The sequence below is a fragment of the Mytilus californianus genome, unplaced genomic scaffold, assembly GCF_021869535.1.
Source record: "Mytilus californianus isolate M0D057914Y unplaced genomic scaffold, xbMytCali1.0.p SCAF_3, whole genome shotgun sequence".
NCBI lineage: Eukaryota > Metazoa > Mollusca > Bivalvia > Mytilida > Mytilidae > Mytilus > Mytilus californianus.
In genome coordinates this window covers 7,922,077-7,946,789 of record NW_026262679.1, presented here as the reverse complement: position 1 = coordinate 7,946,789, position 24,713 = coordinate 7,922,077, and the positions used below count along the sequence as shown (strand labels likewise).

Sequence of the window (24,713 nt, the reverse complement as noted above, 5' to 3'; positions counted from 1 at the left end):
ACAAACAGACGACATGTATCTCTGTATTAACTCTAATGAAATAGAGACAATTGACATCTCTCTATTATTCGTAATGACATACAGACGGCAGGTATCTCTGTATTAACCTTTATTTTTCAGGCAGTGAAGTCTCAGGTGCTGCAGCGATGCCTAGACAACAACGTCGCTATATTTTTACTGTACCATGGGATTATGGACCTACAGAAGAAGATCCACAATGTGTAACAGAAACGTACCAATCATTTGTTGATTACACTAAGGACCAGAATTCTGGTTTGGTCGGTCCACTCCTTATTTGTAAACCAGGATCTTTAAACGCGTTCGGAAGGCAGGTAAGAAACTTTGTATAGCGTAATATATCGGTGGTCACATCACATTATATTTGGTATCTTCACAGGGGATTCTGTGCTCATATTCCCAGTCAGTGTTTTATATCTAGGGGCCACCCTACACAGGGTATAATGGCTCATAATTCACTGTCATTGTTTTATATCTTCTAAGCCGCCCTTCACAGCGGATGTGGGCTCATATTCCCTGTCAGTGTTCTATATCTTCTGATCTGCCAGGAGCAGTAACAAAACAACACCTACCAACGTCTTATACATAATGGACCATAACAGGACAACATCTACCAACATCTTATACTTACTGAGCCATAACAAGACAACATCTACCAACGTCGTATAAATAATGAGCAATAAAAAGACAACACTACCAACGTATTATACATAATGCAGAAATAACAAGACAGAATCTACCAACGTCTTATACATTATGCAGAAATAACAAGACAGAATCTACCAATGTCTTATATATATATAATGGCAACAGTAGTATACCGCTGTTCAAAAGTCATAAATCGATTGAGAGAAAACAAATCCGGGTTGCAATTTAAAACCGAGTGAAACACATCAACTATAAGAGGAAAACAACGGATCAACAGAAACACTGAAGTGCAACAAAAACAAACGCCAACGTACATAGAAACAAACTATTTGATAACAATTGCCATATTCCTGACTTGGTACAGGACATTTTAAGAAAAATGGTGGATTGAACCTGGTTTTATGGCTAGCGAAACCTCCTGCTTATATGGCAATATTAACAAATATCGCTAAAATGACAACAATACGTGACAGAAATACAGCACAAACAAACGCAAGAATACTCAGCGCAGACAAACGCACAAATAAATAATATAATAGTCGTTACAACATGTAATACAGCAATAACAATTCAGATATACTAAAACATTGCTTAATATATTGTTTTAATACAGTTATGAACGCTTCCAGTCCTACATCCTGCCAATACTTATATTTAGACATTGCATAAGGTCATGTTGTTCTCAGATTGTTAATGACATCTTTTCACTAAATCCATTAGATTTGTGCTGATTGTTTTGAGCCTAGGAAACATGATTTATTGATTAGTTGTAATCGGTTAAATACTAGCTTTCAGTAACTTTTAGTACTCTTAGATCGGTACTTTGTGTATTAAATCTTTTTGTTAGTTGTTTTTGTCTATTTTTCGATCTGATGAGTCGAGCATTTTGCAACTGATTTGTATAGTTTCCCGTTATGGAATATCTGTTTCACTGATGACAACGGATATGTTCCAATTGTCGTTACTGCAATCCCATCCTCTTTTCCCCGAATTTGACCTCCCGAATAAGACCGAATTTGTACTTTAATGAGCAACACGCCGGTGCCACATGTGGAGCAGGATCTGCCTACGTTTCCTGAGCACCTGTGATCACATTCCAGTTTATGGTGGTGTTCGTGTTGCTCAGTCTTTAGTTTTCCATGTTATTTTTGTGTACTGTTGTTTGTCTGTTTGTCTTTTTTTTTAATCATAGCGTTGTTAGTTTATTTTCGACACATGAGTTTAAAAGTCCCTCTGGTATCTTTTGCCTCTCTTTTATAGCTTGCCAAAATGGTGCTGTTCGAAAACTGTCCAATGTTATGTGAGGGTTGAGAGATCACAAATATGTTTAACATTCTGAATGTGCCTGTCGAAAATAAGGCGCTAATTTCAGTGGGTGTCGTCGGTTGTTGTCTAATAGCTTTGTAATTGTTTTATTTTGTCGGTTGTAAACAACAAGACATAGAAAGCCCCATGTCTTAAAGTTATGGTGTTTGTCACAAGTGTCTATACAATACATCAACAAAGAAAAAGCTCCGTGTCTAATGGTAATGGTGTTTGGCAATAGTGTATATACATTACATCAACAAAGAAAATGCCCCGTGTCAAATGGTAATGGTGTTTGGCAATAGTGTATATACTTTACATCAACAAATAGAAAACCTCATGTCTAATATTATTGGTGTTTGGCAAAAGTGGATATACATTACATCAAGAAATAGAAAGCCCTATGTCTAATAGTTACAATGGTGTTTGGCAATAGTGTCTATACATTACAACAACAAAAAAGGAAGCCCCATGTCTAATAGTTACAATGGTTTTTGACAATAGTGTCTATACATTACATCAACGAACATAAAGGCTCATGTGTAATAGTTATGGTGTTTGACAATAGTGTTTATACAATATATCAACAAATAGAAAGCTTAATGTCTAATAGATATGGTGTTTGACAATAAGATCTATACATTCAATCAAGAAATAGAAAGCCCTATGTCTAATAGTAATGGTGTTTGACAATAATGTCTCTACATAACAACTTGAAATAGAAAGCCCCATGTCTAATAGTTATGGTGTTTGCAAAAGTGTCTATACAGTACATCAACAAATAGAAAGCCCCATGTCTAATTGTTATGGTGTTTGACAATAGTTTCTATACAATACATCACGAAATAGAAAAGCAAATGTCTAATGGTAATGGTGTTTGACAATAGTAATTATGCAATACATCAAGAAATAATTAGCTCCATGTTTAATAGTTATGGTATTTGGCAATAGTGTTTATACATTACATCAAGAAATAAAAAGCCCCATGTCTAATAGTTATGGTATGACAATAGTGTATATACATAACATCAACAAATAGAAAAGCACAAGTCTAATAGTTATGGTGTTTGGCAATAGTGTCTATACATTACATGAAGAAATAGAAAGCCCAATGTCTAAAGGCAATGGTTTTTTGCAATAGTGTCTATAAAATGCATCAACAAATAGAAAGCCCAATGTCCAATGGCTATGGTGTTTGGCAATAGCGTTTATATAACACATAAACAAATGGAAAGCCCCATGTCTAATAGCAATGGTGTTTGGCAATTATAGTCTTTATACAATATTACATCAAACCACCCTAATTCAAATAAATATGATTTGTCAATTCAGTTTTCATAAACAGAACATATTCATTTAAAGCATGGTGTAGACAAAGAATATTTCCTAATGTTGATGAATTGGTTTGAACAAGATAGTTGGTACTTTAATCAAAGTATATCCTTGGCCATGCTGAATGGTAAAATAGTTGACCAAGAAAACGATATGTTAAGAGATGTGAACGCTTTAAGAGGTTGGTATCTAGATTATGAACTTATATCTATGATGCATGTCACCACTTTGAGTCAATGTATACTAGCCTTCAAGTTTCAGTGCAGAATGGTACAACAGGACAGAAGAAATACTAGTAGATCATTATTTTAATGATTGTTGTATCAAAGTGATTGTGATGACTGAAGGGCAGTATGCCAATCCATCAACAATCTGATGCCATCAATGTGTTGACAGCAAATGAAGATCTAGCTTCACCATGCAAACTATGTGTCTAACTGCTCATATGATATACCACCTTATAGGAAAACGGCAATGAGACAGCGTCCATGAGGACGTCACATTTTAAAACATTTTCTATTTTGGGGATTTATTATGTTACTTCATACTTCTTCAGTTACATGTTACTGTCTAAACTTATTTTGCTCCTAAACTTCAAACATCGTCACTGCTCGCTATTCATCTAACTTAATCTACAAATATATTTACATTTAACATTGTACGTTTGTATATCTCTCCATTGATGCACACTTTTAACATGTATTATGTTTTGTCTCAGCAATAAACGGTAGAGTTTTCGGCAACATTGGCGGTTTTGAAATGTGTGTTGGAGACAAAGTATCCTGGCATGTTCTTGGATTTGGTGCAAGATTTCAGTTCCAGAATCCAGTGTTTGAAGGAAACAATGTCCGATATGATGGACGAATGGTTGATCACGTGCCTGTTTTCCCGGGCACTAGTCAGACAGCTTATATGATTCCAGATAATCTGGGTAATTTTATGTTTTCTTTTTCAACTAGACTACCATAACTTAATGTTACAATTAATTTCCAAAAGGGCAACACAGACCGTTAGTTGAAGACAATCAGAAAAACCCATGGTCAAAAGATAAAACTGTCAGACAAACCCATGGTCAAAATATAAAAATGTCAGACAAACCCATGGTCAAAAGAAAAACTGTCAGACAAACCCATGGTCAAAAAATAAAACTGTCAGACAAACCCATGGTCAAAAGAAAAACTGTCAGACAAACCCATGGTCAAAAGAAAAACTGTCAGACAAATCCATGATCAAAAGAAAAACTGTCAGATAAATAACAGTCAACAAAACACTACATATAAAATTTATTGAACAACACAAATCCCTGTACAACCAGGCACCCCGGAAAAATAAGCATATCTTGCTCCCCCAATGACAGCCGCCATTGTACTCGTTAGATTATTCTAAATGATTTGCATTTGTTTTCCAAATGAATGTTTTCATTGGATTATGTTACCATGTTTCCCATTAATTATATTATATGATAGGTTTTAGTTTAAAGATGTATAACGTTATCTTTGTTGATACTTTGGCTTGAATTGGGATTTTTTTGGTTCTATTCTTATATTGTTAAACTTTTTAATCAATTAACTTTTGATATCTTTTCAACAAATATTTAACTATTTCCATTGATTTCAAATCTTAGATATGGTCGTTCCCTATGAAGGTTAATCCATAGAAGTGTTTCGAACGCACCAAATTTATATAAAGTGTTATTTAAAATTTTAACTTATCTTATCTGGCATTCTGTTATCTCTATCTATTCAGTTATTTCCCATTGTATATAGTAATTCTATACTCACGGACTTTAATAACGCAACACACATTTTGTTGATTTTTTTTTATCAAATCATTATTAATCTTCTGTTAACGGCTATTCATGCTTACCACACTTTTATTCTGATTACAAATATTCAATATGTGACTTACCTGAGACAATCAATTGGACATACCGCATTGTTGAAATCGCACGAATTTCTTTACACTAGATTTGACACCTATGATTTTAGTGATTTCAATGATTTACGCTTACAACGACTTAAGTCATTTGTCTACCAACTGTTTTGATCAAGCGGCAATGATAATTGTTAGTCGTGCTTGCCAAATTAAGTCTTTTATCGTGTCTTTGATAAATTTTAAGATTGGTTGAAAATATAATAACAAAAATACCGAACTCCAAGGAAAATTCAAAACAGAAAGTCCCTTATAAAATGCCAAAATCAAAAACTCTAACACATAAAACGAATGGAAAACAACTGTCATATTCCTGACTTGGTACAGGTATTTTCTGTTTCTTTGTATTTATAGGAAAGTGGCTTCTCCATGCTGGTCAGTTAGAATCTCAGACAGACGGCATGGTAACTAGATATAATGTAGGCCTGTGTAATCGCCATCTGTTAGTGTCTATTCCTGTCTTTAAGAAGACTGTAATTCGCAGGATTTATATAGCAGCAGTAGATGTTATCTGGGATTATGCACCGAGAAAATTAAACATTGTGACAATGGGGGATCTTAGAGATCCAAATACGTAAGTAGGGTGACATCAGCGGTCTATTGAAACTATTTAAATGGATTGAGAAAACCTATACATGTGTATTAAAGTAAGAAAGGTATTAAGATTTGAAGATGTCCAGAAACTATAACTATTAGGGTAGAATATCTTATCTCTAAATATAATGACTGATGGGTTAAGATTACAAATATTACTATCTTAGATCGCAGGGGACTCGTCAAATATGTTGAAAATAACAATCTATTTGGAACTAAAAAATTAAACAATGTTTATTAGATAACATAATGACGATTTACTGATAAACAATCATATATGGAAACAGCAGCGCTTTCAAAATTTTGTTTGCCTATTCATTCACCAACCAAATGAATTTGATTATTTATCAAGAATGTCAATTGTACTTTAACATGATGTTTTTATTTTAGACCGGGTAATCTTTATGTTCGTAACACTGACATGTTTATTGGCACACAATATAAAAAGACTGTGTACAGGGAGTTCTATGATGCATCATTCTCAAGACAGGTACAGCGTACAGAGAAAGATAACCATCTGGGAATACTCGGGCCATTCATTAAGGCAGCAGTTGGAGACGTCATTGAAGTAGTTTTCAAAAATATGGCGTCTTTTGATAATTCTATATACTTGAAGAATCTACCACTGGATAATGAAATGTCTAAACACTTAAGAAATGGTGTAAAACCAGGAGATATGAAAATGTACAGATGGCGAGTTCCAGAACGATCCGGTCCTGGCAGAAATGAGCCTAACTGTGTTGGATATTCATATAATTCGCCTGTTTACCCTAATAAGGATATTGCAACGGGTCTGATTGGACCGCTAATTATTTGTAAAAGAGGTGTTTTGGATGTTCATGCCAACAGAATCGACAAAACAAACAGAGAATTTGCGTTAGCTTTTGTTGTATTCAATGAATCTTATAGCCATTACTTTGACGAGAATGTACGAGTGAGAGCACCAAACAGAATAAATCGGGGTGACTCATTTTTCCAACAATCTAATAATAAGTTTAGTATTAATGGATTTATTTTTTCTAACATACCGAATCTAGAAATGGTAGTGGGAGATACAATAGCATGGTACACGTACTCATTTGGTTCCGCCGCAGGTGCACATTCAAATCATTTTCATGGACAAACTTTTATAAAAACTTCGGCATTATCTTTCCGGGATGATGTGGTTGGTGTTGTTCCAGGATCCTATGAAACTGTAGAAATGTTTGCAGATAACCCAGGAACGTGGTTTGTCCATTGTCATTTAGGAGTACATATGTCTGCTGGTATGCTAGACACGTACACGATTTTACCAAGGAATCACACAGAGGCCCTTATCGAGTTGGCCCTCAAAGGTTACCACGTATAGGCAGAGGAGACGGAACAAGATTAGACGAAGAGTGTATTGATGTTAATCAATAAATGTTACGTTGGTAGTTTGTTTTACAGAATGGAATCTTAGTATGTTAAACAGATCCTCATGTCGTTCAAAAGATTTTCTCCCAACAATTCTCGTCACAAATGGTGATATACATATTACTGATGCCTATAGTCTAATGTTATGCAGGTTTGATAGATTGATTGTTGTTTGCTTAATCTCCAGTGACAAATATGTCTTGCATATTCAGGACGACGAGAACAAATTAACAATAATTCAAAAATATATTTTGCATGTGGAACACTGACCTTACACAAGGCATCGAATTAAACGTCCCTATAATACTACTGTTAAGTCGTGGCTGCGTACATCACAAACAGTCATGTAGACGCTCCTCTTAAGCCTGTATTTACTACAGGGTGGGATTAATTCAGGCATGACTATATTTCTAGACCCCTTTATTTAGAATGTTAACAAATACTAATAATAAATCAAATTAATAGGTTCTGCTGTGTTGGCAGGAATGAAGGGCAGGACATTTAAACAACCACTTAAAAATGATATGTTTGATAGGGCCAGAAATATTTCCCTGCAACAGATCCACGTAGGAACACCACGAAGAGTTGTTGCAATCGTTCTTTTAAAGCATATAACTCTTAATACATGCGGCATTGGACGTCTATGTATATAGAATACGTACATCCTGCTTAGCAAAATAAACACTCAAATCCCTCGGTATGTGTGTTAATGCTGTTTAGGAGAAGTCCAGGTGACCATGTATATTTCTTTATCACAGTCCAGCCTTGGAAAAAAAATAGATCTTAATATTCATAATCGTAAAAGATTATAATTTGCGTTCGATCAAAATTATTAATTGAAAACATTGTTTAACATACTCGACTCAAAGCCTATCATCTATTAAAAACCAAAGCGTGATAGCGCTGGTAACATCATTTCCTATATCCTTTGAAATATATATATATATCAGTTATACGTTTATTTGGCAATCGCCAATGGCAGTCAGCAGGGTTTAAGAACATGTGTTGTTCGACCTGTTAGTCAAATGCGTTTTGTTAAAATATACTTTTTCACTTTTTTTGGTCTTTTGGAAAATGTTGTTTGTGCTGTGTTTGGGCCCCTCTACCAAGAAACTTGTTTTGCATGCACACGTCTAAAAATTGCGCAATCATAGGTTTGAACGTTGTTTTCAATTTAGACTTGTTTATATTTTTTCGTTTGGGCTTGTATTATATTTGCCTTCGGTTTTTTTATGATCCGTTCATCCTATTTTGACTCCTCAAAATTAAAGAGTCTATCCTAAATTGAGGTAAATTGTATGGCTTTCCAAATACCGTTTCGATTCCTAACATCACTGAAGAGACATTAATTGTCGAAATCCGGATATGGTGTACAAAAACCTTTGCACCTTTTGTTTGCGGTATACCATCTTTTCCGCTTGTTTACTGTTTTCTGTTTAGTATTTAATTTATAATTAAGATCAATTTATTACATCGGTGATCCGTTTATTTGGCAATCGCCAATGGCATTCAGCAGGGTTTAAGAACATTTGTTGTTCGACCTGTTAGTCAAATGCGTTTTGTTAAAATATACTTTTTCACTTTTTTGGTATTTTGGAAAATGTTGTTTGTGGTGTATTTAGACCCTTTTAACAAGACATTTGTTTTGCAAGCACACGTATTAAAATTGCGGTTTTTATCGAACGCAATCATAGGTGTGTACGTTGTTTTCAATTTAGACTTGTTTATATTTTTTCGTTTGAATTTTAAAGAGTCGAAATAGGATGAACGGATCATATAAACCCGAAGGAAAATATAATACAAGCCCAAACGAAAAAATATAAACAAGTCTAAATTGAAAACAACGTTCAAACCTATGATTGCGTTGGATAAAAACCGCAATTTTTATACGTGTGCATGTAAACCTTTGTTTTTGGTAGAGGGTCTAAATACAGCACAAACAACATTTTCCAAAAGACCAAAAGAGTGAAAAAGTATATTTTAACAAAACGCATTTGACTAACAGGTCGAACAACTGATGTTCTTAAACCCTGCTGACTGCCATTGGCGATTGCCAAATAAACGGATCACAAGATGTAACAAAATGGATCTTTAATAATATGAATTTAATACCAAACAGAAAACAATAAACTTGCAGTAAAGATGGTATACTGCAATCAAAAGGTGCAAACATTAGTACACCATATCCGGATTTCGACAATCAATGTCTCTTCAGTGATGTTAGGGATCGAAACAGTATTTGGAAGGCCATAAAATTTACCTCAAGTTAGGATAGACTCTTGAATTTTAAAGAGTCGAAATAGGATGAACGGATCATATAAACCCGAAGGAAAATATAATACAAGCCCAAACGAAAAAATATAAACAAGTCTAAATTGAAAACAACGTTCAAACCTATGATTGCGTTGGATAAAAACCGCAATTTTTATACGTGTGCATGCAAACCTTTGTTTTTGGTAGAGGGTCTAAATACAGCACAAACAACATTTTCCAAAAGACCAAAAGAGTGAAAAAGTATATTTTAACAAAACGCATTTGACTAACAGGTCGAACCACTGATGTTCTTAAACCCTGCTGACTGCCATTGGCGATTGCCAAATAAACGGATCACAAGATGTAACAAAATGGATCTTTAATAATATGAATTTAATACCAAACAGAAAACAATAAACTTGCAGTAAAGATGGTATACTGCAATCAAAAGGTGCAAACATTAGTACACCATATCCGGATTTCGACAATCAATGTCTCTTCAGTGATGTTAGGGATCGAAACAGTATTTGGAAGGCCATAAAATTTACCTCAAGTTTGGATAGACTCTTGAATTTTAAAGAGTCGAAATAGGATGAACGGATCATATAAACCCGAAGGAAAATATAATACAAGCCCAAACGAAAAAATATAAACAAGTCTAAATTGAAAACAACGTTCAAACCTATGATTGCGTTGGATAAAAACCGCAATTTTTATACGTGTGCATGCAAACCTTTGTTTTTGGTAGAGGGTCTAAATACAGCACAAACAACATTTTCCAAAAGACCAAAAGAGTGAAAAAGTATATTTTAACAAAACGCATTTGACTAACAGGTCGAACAACTGATGTTCTTAAACCCTGCTGACTGCCATTGGCGATTGCCAAATAAACGGATCACAAGATGTAACAAAATGGATCTTTAATAATATGAATTTAATACCAAACAGAAAACAATAAACTTGCAGTAAAGATGGTATACTGCAATCAAAAGGTGCAAAAATTAGTACACCATATCCGGATTTCGACAATCAATGTCTCTTCAGTGATGTTAGGGATCGAAACAGTATTTGGAAGGCCATAAAATTTACCTCAAGTTAGGATAGACTTTTGAATTTTAAAGAGTCGAAATAGGATGAACGGATCATATAAACCCGAAGGAAAATATAATACAAGCCCAAACGAAAAAATATAAACAAGTCTAAATTGAAAACAACGTTCAAACCTTAGATTGCGTTGGATAAAAACCGCAATTATTATACGTGTGCATGCAAAACAAATTTCTTAGTACAGGGGTCTAAATACAGCACAAACAACATTTTCCAAAAGACCAAAAGAGTGAAAAAGTATATTTTAACAAAACGCATTTGACTAACAGGTCGAACCACTGATGTTCTTAAACCCTGCTGACTGCCATTGGCGATTGCCAAATAAACGGATCAAGATGTAACAAAATGGATCTTTAATAATATGAATTTAATACCAAACAGAAAACAATAAACTTGCAGTAAAGATGGTATACCGCAATCAAAAGGTGCAAAAATTAGTACACCATATCCGGATTTCGACAATCAATGTCTCTTCAGTGATGTTAGGGACCGAAACAGTATTTGGAAGGCCATAACATTTACCTCAATTATATATATATATATATATATATATATATAGAACTCGTCTAAACATCAGCCTAACAATGTTAGATCTTTAAATTTGCTTTCGCAAATTTTTTGTTCTTCCCTATATATATATATGTGTGTGTGTGTGTGTGTGTGAAAGATGTGTCCCTTCTTAAATAACAAAAACAAGATAAGTTATGCTAAATTGTTAAGCACTTGACCAAAGTTTTTTTTTTCTCTTTCGTTTAAACAAATAGGTAAAAAAACGATTATTTCATTGTGCCAGGTTGCAGACCCGCAAACACACTTAAACACGCTTAAACAAGCAAGAGAGCCCCTATTGATTCTTTTATAATTGCAAAATTTAATTTGTAAATGATCAATTTAACCTTGTTGGTACGCTTTAAACTGGTAATTTGACGGATCGAGATTGACCGATAGAGGGCGCTGAATTTCATGAATCACTTATTTTCTAAGTAAAATGGTTAACTATTAAACTTCTATTTAAATATTGCATTTGATGAATGTTTAATCAAATTAACTTAATTTTCAATACAAAAATCAAGCAGAAACATATTTTTACTCGATCTTGAAGGAACTGTAGCATGAAAAAAATGTGCACTCTATTTCACGTGACTGTCGGTAAACAAAATGGCATGTACACAATGACCATAAAAGCAAATACTTTTAAAAACCAAAGTTGACATTCATTTCATGAGACAGCAACCAAACGACACAACACCCAATAGGCATAAGTGGTACTTGCATTCAGTTTCGAAGACAGACCTCCTGAACTTTTCAACAATCTCGTAAAAATGGGAATACAAGTGTCAAATATTTCTAATATGCACTCACCAATATTGTTTGGCACACAACAGGTGTTATGATATTGAACCTACTTCTGATACTTTTGTCCTCCGTGAAATTCTGAGAATGTCATTTAATCATCCTCAATCTTTGTTCTTGCTTCTCCTGGATTAACAATATGTTTATAAGGACGTAACTGTGACTTTAAGATGAAGAACCGCTATCAAAATGATTTTTTTCATTTTTTTTGCGTAATGATATGGGCATATTTTTTTTACACACCATATGCATTATTTTTTCTTTACTTTTGCAAATGTATACGAATGGTATTAGTTCATATGTTTTAACTACATGTACGAATTAATGATATGTGGCGTAAAAGTTACTGAGACAACATCACAACGGCTAAAATAACCGACAGACATTTAGAGGGCAACATAACGTCTACAACAAATTAGAGGGCAACACAAGATTTGCAACAAATTAGAGGGCAGCAACAAATAAGAGGTCAACATAATGTCTTCACCAAAATAGAGGACATCATAACGTCTGCAACAAATTAGAGGGCAACATAACGTCTGCAACACATTACAGAGCAACATAACATCTGCGACAAATAAGAGAACAATATAACGTTTGCAACTAGCTTGAGAAAAATATAACGTCTGCAACTAGTTAGAGGGCACCATAAGGTCTGCAACACGTTAGAGGGCAACATAAGGTCTGCAACACGTTAGAGGGCAACATAAGGTCTGCAACACGTTAGAGGGCAACATATTAACGTCTGCAGCAAAGGAGAAGGTCCGGTAAGTGCTAATTTTTTTTGAAGTATAACTGATGAAAGATTTTTGACATTTTTTTAAACACTCTTAAGTGTCTACTTCAGTCGATTCAATTACTTTATGAAAAAGATTTGAACTGATGTGTTCATTAAAGATGCTAAAATTCAAGCTTAAATAGGATATATACGTCTAGAGTTATAATTGCTGCTGAACAGATCTCAATCTGAGCAGCTTAATAACTGTATTTTAATGTTAATGATAGCGGATCGTGAGCAACGCAATCTTTTTTTTTTACAAAAATCTTCTCCTCCGAAACTTATGAACCAAGTTCATTATAGAAAGAGATAACTGTAAACAGCAAGAATGTTCAGTAAAGTAAGATCTACAAACAAGTCACCATCACCAAAACAGAGAATTTTGTCATGAATTCCATTCTTTTCTTTAATGTAGGAGATGAGTCTTAGGAAGACGAAACGCGCGTCTGGCGTATTAAATTATAATCCTTGTACCTTTGATAGCTTTGGTTTAATATGCACTGCAGCACATAGACCAAGGTGAGCTACACATGCTCTTTAGGGCCTCTAGTTTGTTTAATAAAATCCCATAACTCGGAAACATAAAATCTAAAATTTTCAAAATTCTAAAGGGAGGATGCCTCAATAGATATAAACAATTCACCGACGTTTATGTAAATTGGTAACCGCGTTTTTGAGTTATTGTCCGACATGCTGACAACGGACGGTTGGACAGACGGACGACGGACAACGGTATACCATAATACGTCCCCGTATGAAAACTCCGGGGTTCACCTCGAAAAAAATTATTATCTGTGACAACAAAAGTACCATAAAATGAAGTTGAAAAGATTATGAGTCCCCTGCACTATGTTCTAAGGACCTTTTAATAAAGAATCCAAAAATTTCTAATTTAATACTGGAAAGTTGTGGTAAAACGTTTTCCGAACAGAAAATTTGCATTAAATTGAAAATGGTTAATTTTAATCAACGTAGTAATATGTTTTGGTTACTTATTGAGAATAAATGATATTTTCCTTCATTAAATTACATTTATAAACTAGAAAAGTCATTTTTTAAAGTCAAGAATTCATTTTTTCTTATTAGAATTTTTGTTAAAAAACCCGGACCATTTGTTTAAAAACCAGGACGGTTTCACAGTTCCTCTCGAAAAAACCCGGACAATAACAAACACTGAATTTAATGGTTAAATACAAAGAAATTGTGCTTCTTTGTTACTCAAAACATGTATAGTATTCAAAATAAGATGGGTAGTCATTTAAAAGACTATTTTAATTACGAATTAGCGGTTAATTGACCTGATCGCATGTTTTATCGCTCGAAAAAGCCCGATCTACACTTGAAAAAATGGACAGATTCACTCGAAAAACCACGATCCTAGCCGGACACTATACCTACCGTGATACAAATATCGTATTTTTCGATAGGTACATGATGCTGGGTTGGCCTAAACGTTTTAAAAAGTTGATCAGCATTTCTCTTCTGAAAAATCTGCTGTTTATTCAATAAGTTACTCAGAGTAACTTTTGTTAAAACATTGATATCTATTTTAGATTTTGTTATTATCTGAACACGTATAACAAAAGTTACGGGATCTATATTATTTTACTAGAAATGAAGCAGGTAATTTCAATGAATATGTTCTTACTCAACTATTTTTTTTGTTATTTGAGGACGCATATGTGAGGCAATTCTGCATAAATGTTTATTTTCATTTTTTAAGGTGATTTCAAATGCCTCTTGTACATCAACCCCCTCCCTTATCTAACTGAATCAGGAATACAGATTTAGCAACTGCTTTTGCCATATCTTCATAACTCAAATGTTAACAATAAACCTAAATACTAGTATGTATAATAAATCAAGTGCAAAAGACTAAACAGGTCAATCGTAACACGTGATAATGTACAGGTTATTATGTCAACATAACCCGTAACAGTGTAATAACATTTAAACTGGGAGCTCTCGATTAATCATTCTAATATAAAAGGTATTGTGAACTTATTTAATTCATGGATAGCTACTAAAACACAAGTTAAAAAAGTAAGTACAATTCTCAATTCAATTGCTGTGATCCGTCCAAAACAGCTGCATTTAACATTTCCTTATGCGGACATGTATCATTTAGCATACTTATGCTCCCGTCAATGCATGTATTAATGTTTCAAAATTGTTCAAAAATAAAGTTTGTTTTTTTATTTTGGCGATTGACTAATCCAATGTATAATTTGCAATGCATAGTGGACTACAATGCATTTACAGTTGTCTATAACTGACATACTACTTAATTTTTCACTGATTGCCGAAAAGAACTTTTTTTACTTTTTCTTCATTTTTAATTACATTTACAGAACACGATTTATATTTAGTTCTACGCTCATATTCGCGAATAGTTGTTTCGTTTCTTAGAAAAGAGTGTTTTAAATCTACTCAAATTATGGATAAATAAATAAACAAAAATCAGACATTTGTTCACGAGACAGCAATCAAACGACAAGAAACCACAAAAGACTTAAGCTGAACTTACATTTTGGTTTCTAAAACAACGGAAGTAATTTCGTAAAATTAAAAAAAAAAAACCAAACGAGTGACAAATATCCATAAAATCAACTCAAAAAAGTTGTTTTGGCGCACACAATGGATTTTATGATCTATCATTACAAAAAAACTAGCAATTAAGAGAGCCATGGCTAAAAGACTTCAAATGAATGCACTGGAAAGTGCATAACAACAGACAAAACCTATTTAACTACTGTGATAAGACAAAACAGGCCGAACCCTGAAGCTGGTGAACACATTTTAAAAATCTGAGCGTGTAGATTGACGATTATGATATATACTTTACATTTATTACAAGACGAGCAAAGAAATGAAATGTGGGATTTTGAGCTGAAATGAAAAAAAGACAAATTTCAACCAAATTCCACGTATTCTTAGTCGTAGGTTACTCCTATTTTCATCTCATACGACAAAAAAGGCCGAACCCTAAAGCTGGTGAACACATTTTTAAAATCTGAGCGTGTAGATTGACGATTATGATATATACATTACATTTATTACAAGACGAGCAAAGAAATGAAACGTGGGATTTTGAGCTGAAATGAAAAAAAGACAAATTTCAACCAAATCCCACGTATTCTTAGTCGTAGGTTACTCCTATTTTCATCTCATACGACAAAAAAGGCCGAACCCTAAAGCTGGTGAACACATTTTTAGAATCTGAGCGTGTATATTGAAGATTATGATATATACATTACATTACATTTATTATTAAAGAAATGAAACGTGGGATTTTGAGCTGAAATGAAAAAAAAACAAATTTCAACCAAATCCCACGTATTCTTAGTTGATAGGTAACTCGTAGTAAACCACAGTTCATTGTGTTTCAATGTGTCGATTGGTCAATTGATCATGGACATGTTTACATTTTGTATTTTTCAAATTACCATGCAAATGTATTCTGATGTCAAAACACTGTTCATATCGACGTGTTTAAAGCAAAATCTTTTCATTATTACTATTTCTACATTTCCTTTTGTGTACATTATTCTCGTAGCATGCGTAGAGGTGCTGTCAGACTCATTGACATATATCCGACATCTTTATTATCATCTTGAACATGCATGAAATGTTTGCTACTGGACTTTAAGCAACCAACAATCAACCAATCTCCTTCAGTTATATAATACCGTTATCAAAACCTTACGTCTTTCCCTAAACTGTATAGATATTGCTACAACGAAACACATTTAAAATAACGAACCGTGATTTGTGCTCAATCAATTTGTGTTTATTTTATAATTTAAATTTTTTGCACGAAAACCACCGGATTCTTGAATGATTTTTCCACGAGTGAAATTCTGGATAGCATGATGTTTAAATAATCAAGAAACTCTTATCATAGGAGTCTTCAATGTGTCCCGTGCAGAACATTATCTAGTCCAGAGGACTAAAATAATGGTTTTCGTGAAGGTCCGGGATTCTTATTACAAAAAAGAAAACTGGTCGTAGGTTATGTTCATCTCATACGAATATATTTTATCGTGTTTTTCAATGAGCTATAGAACTTAAGTTTGTGCAAAGAAAAATTACAACATTTTTATGACTACTTGATGTTATGACCTCTGATGATATAATCTTTCAAAAGGAAATTTTTATGTGATTATATAAATCATATTTAAAACAAACTCCTATAAAATGTTATGCAAATACTTTTATTTCATGAATGGAAATGTGAAAGATAGTAATTTTGTACATCCCCATTGAGAGGCCCGTGACATACGTAATAGCGTAACATCTTTGTTGTCGACAGCCAGTGACGCACACGATAAAATTTAAATACCATGTTTCCATGTCCACGCTGTTATGAAATTATTTCTACAATACGATATCCCTTGAGCATGCAGCATCATTAACCCATTCAAAGATGTTTTTACAAGTTTTAAATAGTTCAGATTTTTATACCGGAAAGTGGTCATTTCAATATTAATTTCATGTGAGATGAATGCACAGGTGCAGTGCATAAAAAATAAATAAGAACGGTTCAACTACTTTGAAAAGACGGGTAAAAAATGAATGCATAAGCCGTTGAACATTGTAAATATATTTTTTTTATCTAAACACAAATATATATACAAGTCTAAATTGAAAACAACGTTCAAACCTATGATTGCGTTGGATAAAAACCGCAATTATATATACAAGTCTAAATTGAAAACAACGTTCAAACCTATGATTGCGTTGGATAAAAACCGCAATTTTTATACGTGTGCATGCAAAACAAATTTCTTGGTAGAGGGGTCCAAACACAGCACAAACAACATTTTCCAAAAGACCAAAAAAAGTGAAAAGTATATTTTAACAAAACACATTTGACTAACAGGTCGAACAACTGATGTTCTTAAACCCTGCTGACTGCCATTGGCGATTGCCAAATAAATTGATCACCACATGTAACATGGATCTTATATTTAATTTAGTACCAAACAGAAAACAATAAACTTGCGGAGAAGATGGTATACCGCAAAATATATATAGAATGACTGAATAATAGCAAACGATAAATCTAACAGGGCGATGAATCATATATTTATGATACAGTACACTACAAAATATGATATATAACAAGTCTAAAAGGGTACAATATCACCAACAAATAATAAAATCATGAACAAATGTTAGATATTTCGGATAACTAATATCCATCGAAGGATATTTTCACAAAACGCAATTGATATAGTTTCCAAAAATAGCAACAATCAACATTCAATCTATATAGGAGTAGATCAGTTTGAAATAAACTGATACAGTTACTGAATTAAATTATATATTAAATGCCTAAGAATGTAACTTTAACACACTAATGAGTATTATGGAAATAGTTGTTGTATTTTATATATTCACGCACTCTTTCGCTAAACAAATTAGCTTCATCAGGCGCGTGCAACCATTCAGGTAACAAATGGATGCTGAAAAGAAATTTTTGCAGCTTATTGTACATGTCCTTCAAATATATTTTTGCAGCTTATTGTTTATTGCGATTATTATATCAAAACAAATAATTGCGTTAGTTGAAAAGTAAGAAGTTCAAGATTTATTCATTTGGTTTATGATAAAACTGTTTTTCATCTCTCTCATTCAGTCCATCAGGTTCAAGAGTACTAGCTGATGCATCCGAAATTTCTCTTTGTTTTCTACTTTGGGTGTCCCAATTTTGGTTGACCACTAATATTTGAAAGGTGATATTTTCAAAAGCATGTCCTGTTCTTATGAGGTGGCTCGTGATTGGGCAGTTTCTTCCTTTGGTATAAAATGACCGGTGATTATTAAGTCTGATGTTGAATTTAGTTTCTTTTTCGCCAACATATTGCAGCTTGCAAGTTCCACATGTAAGAATATGTATACTATTTTCCGTTTTACAATTAGATGTATTATAGATGTTGTATCGCTGCTTTGTTACTGTGCTGGTGAAAGAGTTTTCAGTGTTGGCGACCTTACAGCACTTACAATTGCTTCGTCCGCATTGTTTTTCACATCCGATTTTAAAGGTCTCTTGTTTTTTTTTTTCGTTTTTTTTTTAACTTTAAATGTAACAAGTATGTCTTTGATATTTTTGGGTCTGCGATAAGCAATAATAGGAGGTGATGGACAAATTTCTTTTAAGGAAGAGTAATTTTTAAATAAGACGCCAGTGCTTGCGGACAGTAGATAAACAATATATCATCTACTGTCCAAAGGATGTGTAAAATAAGATATATTTTCTAATTGGTAGGCATTTCTAATCATAGTTATCGCACCTGTAACAGTTGGTAATGAAGTGTTAAAGCGACATGTATAAATGTTATACTTAACCAGAACAGTGAATAAGTTTAGGGAAACATCCCATGACTCTGAACCAAGAACAATATTTTTTGCATTTAATGGTAAAGTTGAATTTCATTTCACCTTTTAATTAAATCCTTAAATTTGACAGCAATAAACCAACCTACCAAACAATTTGGCATAATGTAAGATTAATGTATAATTGAGATAGCTGTAGATTTTTTATGAAAATCCAAGTTGATTTGAAACAGTTATAGAAAAAATTAAAGATGAATATCTGAGTTTAATCCAAACTGAAAATGCTTTTTTACCTATTAATTAAATCCTTTAATTTGACAGCAATGAACAAAACTACTAAGTAACCTGGAATTTTGTAAGATCAATATTTAATTGAGTTAGACTAGTCAAGACTAAATTTGAAGGTCAAGACTGGTCGAGACAGGTCGAGACAGGTCAAGACTGGTCGAGACAGGTCGAGACAGGTCAAGACTGGTCGAGAATGAGTCAAGACTGGTCGAGACAGGTAGAGATTGGTCGAGCCTTTGTCGAGACCATTTCAGACTACACCAAGATTATCAAATACTGAATCAGACTTATTAAGTAAAGTCGAGACCAAAGTCGAGTACAGTAAAGTACAGTTAAGTACTGTCGAGATAAGATTGAGACAGGTCAAGACTGGTGGAGACAGGTCGAGACAGGTCAAGACTGGTCGAGACTGGCCGAGACTGAGTCAAGACTGGTGGAGACAGGTCTATATTGGTCGAGCCTTTGTCGAGACCATTTCAGTCTACACCAAGATTATCAAATCCTGAATCAGACTTATTAAGTAAAGTCGAGACCAAAGTCGAGTACAGTAAAGTAAAGTTAAGTACTGTCGAGATAAGGTCGAGACAGGTCAAGACTGGTCGAGACTGGTCGAGACTGAGTCAAGACTGGTCGAGACAGGTCTAGATTGGCCGAGCCTTTGTCGAGACCATTTCAGACTACACCAAGATTATCAAATACTGAATCAGACTTATTAATTAAGGTCGAGACCAAAGTCGAGTACAGTAAATTACAGTTAAGTACTGTCGAGATAATGTCGAGTCTTAGCAAGTAAAATCTGTGCTCGACTTTACTGGTCGAGCACAAAATGTGGTCTTTTCAGACTCTGAGCAGTTTGTAGTGATTTTTCAAGGATACATATAAAGCTTATAAATTTAGAGCTACCTTTAAATAATTTTATTGTTCTCGGAAATAAAAACATCATAAATACCTCTCTCTTTTTATTCTTGAGAAACATCTCAAGTATATCGTTATTGCGGACTGTTGAATTTTCTTTACGGCTTAATTTAAAGACTCACAGTAATTTAGAGCTAGACATGCCGGTACTGTGTACACACTCCTGTATTAGTTAACACCATATGTTGACCTTTAGATATTGTTTCTGGATTTGGTTGGTGAGCTGCTGTTTCATTGACATACCCCCAAAACATCCCTTTTATTAATCTTTTTTAAGAATTTCACATTTTGTTATAATGTCAAACTATTATTCGGGTGAATGATTACAGTTGAAGAAAACTTTACAATAATTTTGAATTTTATTTATTGCAAAAATTATCGGAATTTATATCTGGAAGACAGGACATGCTACCTTTACCTCCCTGGTTAGGGAGCTCTCATTATCTCTCTCTCTCTCTCCCCTCCCCCAAAAAAAACATAACCAAAGAAACAAACCTCCCAGTGGTCTCCGACCGTGACGCGGTTGGTGCTCTTTTAAATCATCTGGAGATATATTTGTATCGAATATTTAGGAAGAATTACATAAAAATACCATGACTTCCACATATTTTTTTTAGTATTCCGTTACCTTTTCAAATGGACGTGCATATTGATGTCTAATGTTAGTGTGATATATATACCTATACACCTTAATATCTCTGTGAATCGTGGTTGTTTGTAATTCACATATAGATCGGGCTTTAAAATCGGTTTAGTCAAGTCTGCTATATATTCCATTGTTTGTCTTGTTTTACAAAGAGGGGGACACAAGTTTTCAATACGCTATTGCTCTTGCACTGACTGACCCATTTACATAAAAAACCTTATATACTATCGTTTTCATGCTGACATTTATGCATCAAGACTATTTCTTATAGTTCCTTTTTGATCTACATAATTACTTATGAATTTCATCATTTTTCATTGAATCGTGGACAGGATGTTAACTTTACAGTACTTATTTCTCCTTTTTTCCTCATGGTATGTTAACAAAACTTTCCCAAAAATATCTTTCTATGTTGTCATATATTATTGCATAATAGATATAAATATTTTTTGTCGATAATTTCCGTAGATATAGATTTTTTTTTTTCTTTTTCTTACATGTTGGATGCCGGGGTATACATCACGAATCTCTGGCATTCAGGCAAAAATATGACAAGCTGAATTTGTGCAACATTCCTAAAGCATGATTTTATAGAATGAAATTCTGTTATTATGAGGGTCTACCGTGAACTTGTCCAAAATGTCCATGAATTGCGAATTCTTAAAATCCCCCATTTTGACTTTTGACCACAGTTTTAAAAAACATCTGCACCACCTTGGCACTCTACGTCATGCCTTAGTTTAAGGGTAGTATATGTATCTTCAAAATAAGACTAAAATTAGCCGTGAGGTATTTCAGTCCACTAAAATTTTAAATTTAACTTCCTTGTCACCGTACTATAAGGTCCGTAAAAATTGAAATGTTACCTATATAATACAAAGCAATTTGTATTAATTTTGTAATTTACCATTTGTATCATGTTGATTATTCACTATCATTTAATTATTGGTGAGACTTTCATTGCATGATAAACATAGGAGAGACCTACACTGAATGATAAACAAAGGAGAGACCCACACTGAATGATAAACATAGGAGAGACCTACACTGAATTATAAACATAGGAGAGTCTTACACTGTATGATAAACATAGGAGAGACCTACACTGAATGATAAACATAGGAGAGACCTACACTGAACGATAAACATAGGAGAGACCTACACTGAACGATAAACATAGGAGAGACCTACACTGAACGATAAACATAGGAGAGACCTACACTGAACGATAAACATAGGAGAGACCTACACTGAATGATAAACATAGGAGAGACTTACACTGAATGATAAACATAGGAGAGACCTACACTGAATGATAAACATAGGAGAGACCTACACTGAACGATAAACATAGGAGAGACCTACACTGAATGATAAACATAGGAGAGACTTACACTGAATGATAAACAAAGGAGAGGCTAACAGGGTAGAATAAACATAGAAGAGAAAAAAATAATAAAAAAATGCCGAACTCCAAGATAAATTCAAAAAGGGGAAGTCCATAAAAACTGACAAAAGCAATCGTTAGACTTTATGAACTAACGAATCGAAAAAAAATCAATTTTCATATTCCTGACTTGGTACATGTGTTTTTCGAAGAAAATAGTGGGTTAAACCTATAGCTAGTTTTATAGATAGCCAAACTTCCCACTTGCGAGACAGTGGATTATAGTTCCGTTACAGTCACAAAATTGAGCGAGCAACCAAAACAGACATAATAGGTTAATGTGACAATAATTCGGATCCAGCAGCCAAAACTGTGTAAACATATACAACAGACATACAACACAACTGACTAAACAAATAAAACAAACATACAAATAAATCTAACAAAGACGCCAAAACAAAATTTGGTGTAATTAATATTAAAGGGGAGGCGAAAGATATTGAAAAAGATATATATCATAACAATTGGACTCGTACTGATCTACGACATAGATAGCTATTATAGTAAAGAATCAAAGAAATCATGACATTTAGATTCGTACTAGTCTACGACATAGATAGCTATTATACTGAAAAATCATATAGACATCATGAAATTTGGACTCGTACTGGTCTACGACATAGATAGCTATTATAGTAAAGAATTAAAGAAATCATGACATTTAGACTCGTACTGGTTTACGACATAGATAGCTATTATACTGAAAAATCATAGACATCATGACATTTGGACTCGTACTGATCTACGACATAGACAGCTATTATAGTAAAGAGTCATAGATATCAGGACAGTTATACTCGTACTGATCTACGACATAGATAGCTATTATACTGAAGAATTATTGTCATCATGACATTTGGACTCGTACTGATCTACGACATACATAACTATTATAGTGAAGAATCATTGTCATCATGACATTTAGACTCGTACTGGTCTACGACATAAATAGGTATAATAGTGAAGAATTATAGACATCATGACATTTGGACGCGTACTGGTCTACGACATAGATAGGTATTATAGTGAAGAATCATAGACATCATGACATTTGGACTCGTACTGATCTACGACATAGATAGCTATTATAGGTGAAGAATCATAGACATCATGGCATTTAGACTCGTACTGGTCTACGACATAGATAGGTATTATAGGTGAAGAATCATAGACATCATGGCATTTAGACTCGTACTGGTCTACGACATAGATAGGTATTATAGTGAAAAATCATAGACATCATGACAGTTGGACTCTTACTGATCTACGACATAGATAGGTTTTATAGTGAAGAATCTTAGACATCATGACATTTGGACTCGTACTGGTCTACGACATAGAAAGGTATTATAGTGAAAAATCATAGACAGCATGACAGTTGGACACATACTGGTCTACGACATAGATACCTATTACACTGAAGAATCATTGTCATCATGACAATGGACTCGTACTGGTCTACGACATAGATAGTTTTTATAGTGAAGAATCATAGACATCATGACATTTAGACTCGTACTGGTCTACGACATAGATAGTTTTTATAGTGAAGAATCATAGACATCATGACATTTAGACTCGTACTAGTCTACGACATAGATAGGTATTATAGGTGAAGAATCATAGACATCATGACATTTGGACTCGTACTGATCTACGACATACATACCTATCATAGTAAACAATCTTAGACATCATGACATTTGGACTCGTACTGATCTACGACATACATACCTATCATAGTAAACAATCTTAGACATCATGACATTTGGACTCGTACTGATCTACGACATACATACCTATCATAGTAAAGAATCTTAGACATCATGACATTTGGACTCGTACTGATCTACGACATACATACCTATCATAGTAAAGAATCTTAGACATCATGACATTTGGACTCGTACTGATCTACGACATACATACCTATCATAGTAAACAATCTTAGACATCATGACATTTGGACTCGTACTGATCTACGACATACATACCTATAATAGTAAAGAATCTTAGACATCATGACATTTGGACTCGTACTGATCTACGACATACATACCTATCATAGTAAACAATCTTAGACATCATGACATTTGGACTCGTACTGATCTACGACATACATACCTATCATAGTAAACAATCTTAGACATCATGACATTTGGACTCGTACTGATCTACGACATACATACCTATCATAGTAAAGAATCTTAGACATCATGACATTTGGACTCGTACTGATCTACGACATACATACCTATCATAGTAAAGAATCTTAGACATCATGACATTTGGACTCGTACTGATCTACGACATACATACCTATCATAGTAAACAATCTTAGACATCATGACATTTGGACTCGT

The 24,713-nt window shown here is 33.8% G+C and overlaps 1 protein-coding gene across 2 annotated transcripts in view; it reads left to right on the top strand.

Moving 5' to 3' along the window:
* The window catches only part of LOC127733906 (ferroxidase HEPHL1-like), a 225,282-nt gene that overhangs the window by 34,122 nt on the left and 166,447 nt on the right, over window positions 1–24,713 (top strand). The window contains exons 9-13 of one of the 2 annotated variants that reach the window (XM_052243358.1): window positions 121–332; window positions 3,334–3,484; window positions 4,022–4,234; window positions 5,590–5,809; window positions 6,220–7,244. In XM_052243358.1, the coding sequence (XP_052099318.1) occupies window positions 121–332; window positions 3,334–3,484; window positions 4,022–4,234; window positions 5,590–5,809; window positions 6,220–7,177 (1,754 nt within the window). In that variant the 3' untranslated portion in view covers window positions 7,178–7,244. Of the gene's footprint in view, window positions 1–120; window positions 333–3,333; window positions 3,485–4,021; window positions 4,235–5,589; window positions 5,810–6,219; window positions 7,245–24,713 lie in introns of those variants that run through there. The other variant, XM_052243359.1, reaches the window with a different exon arrangement.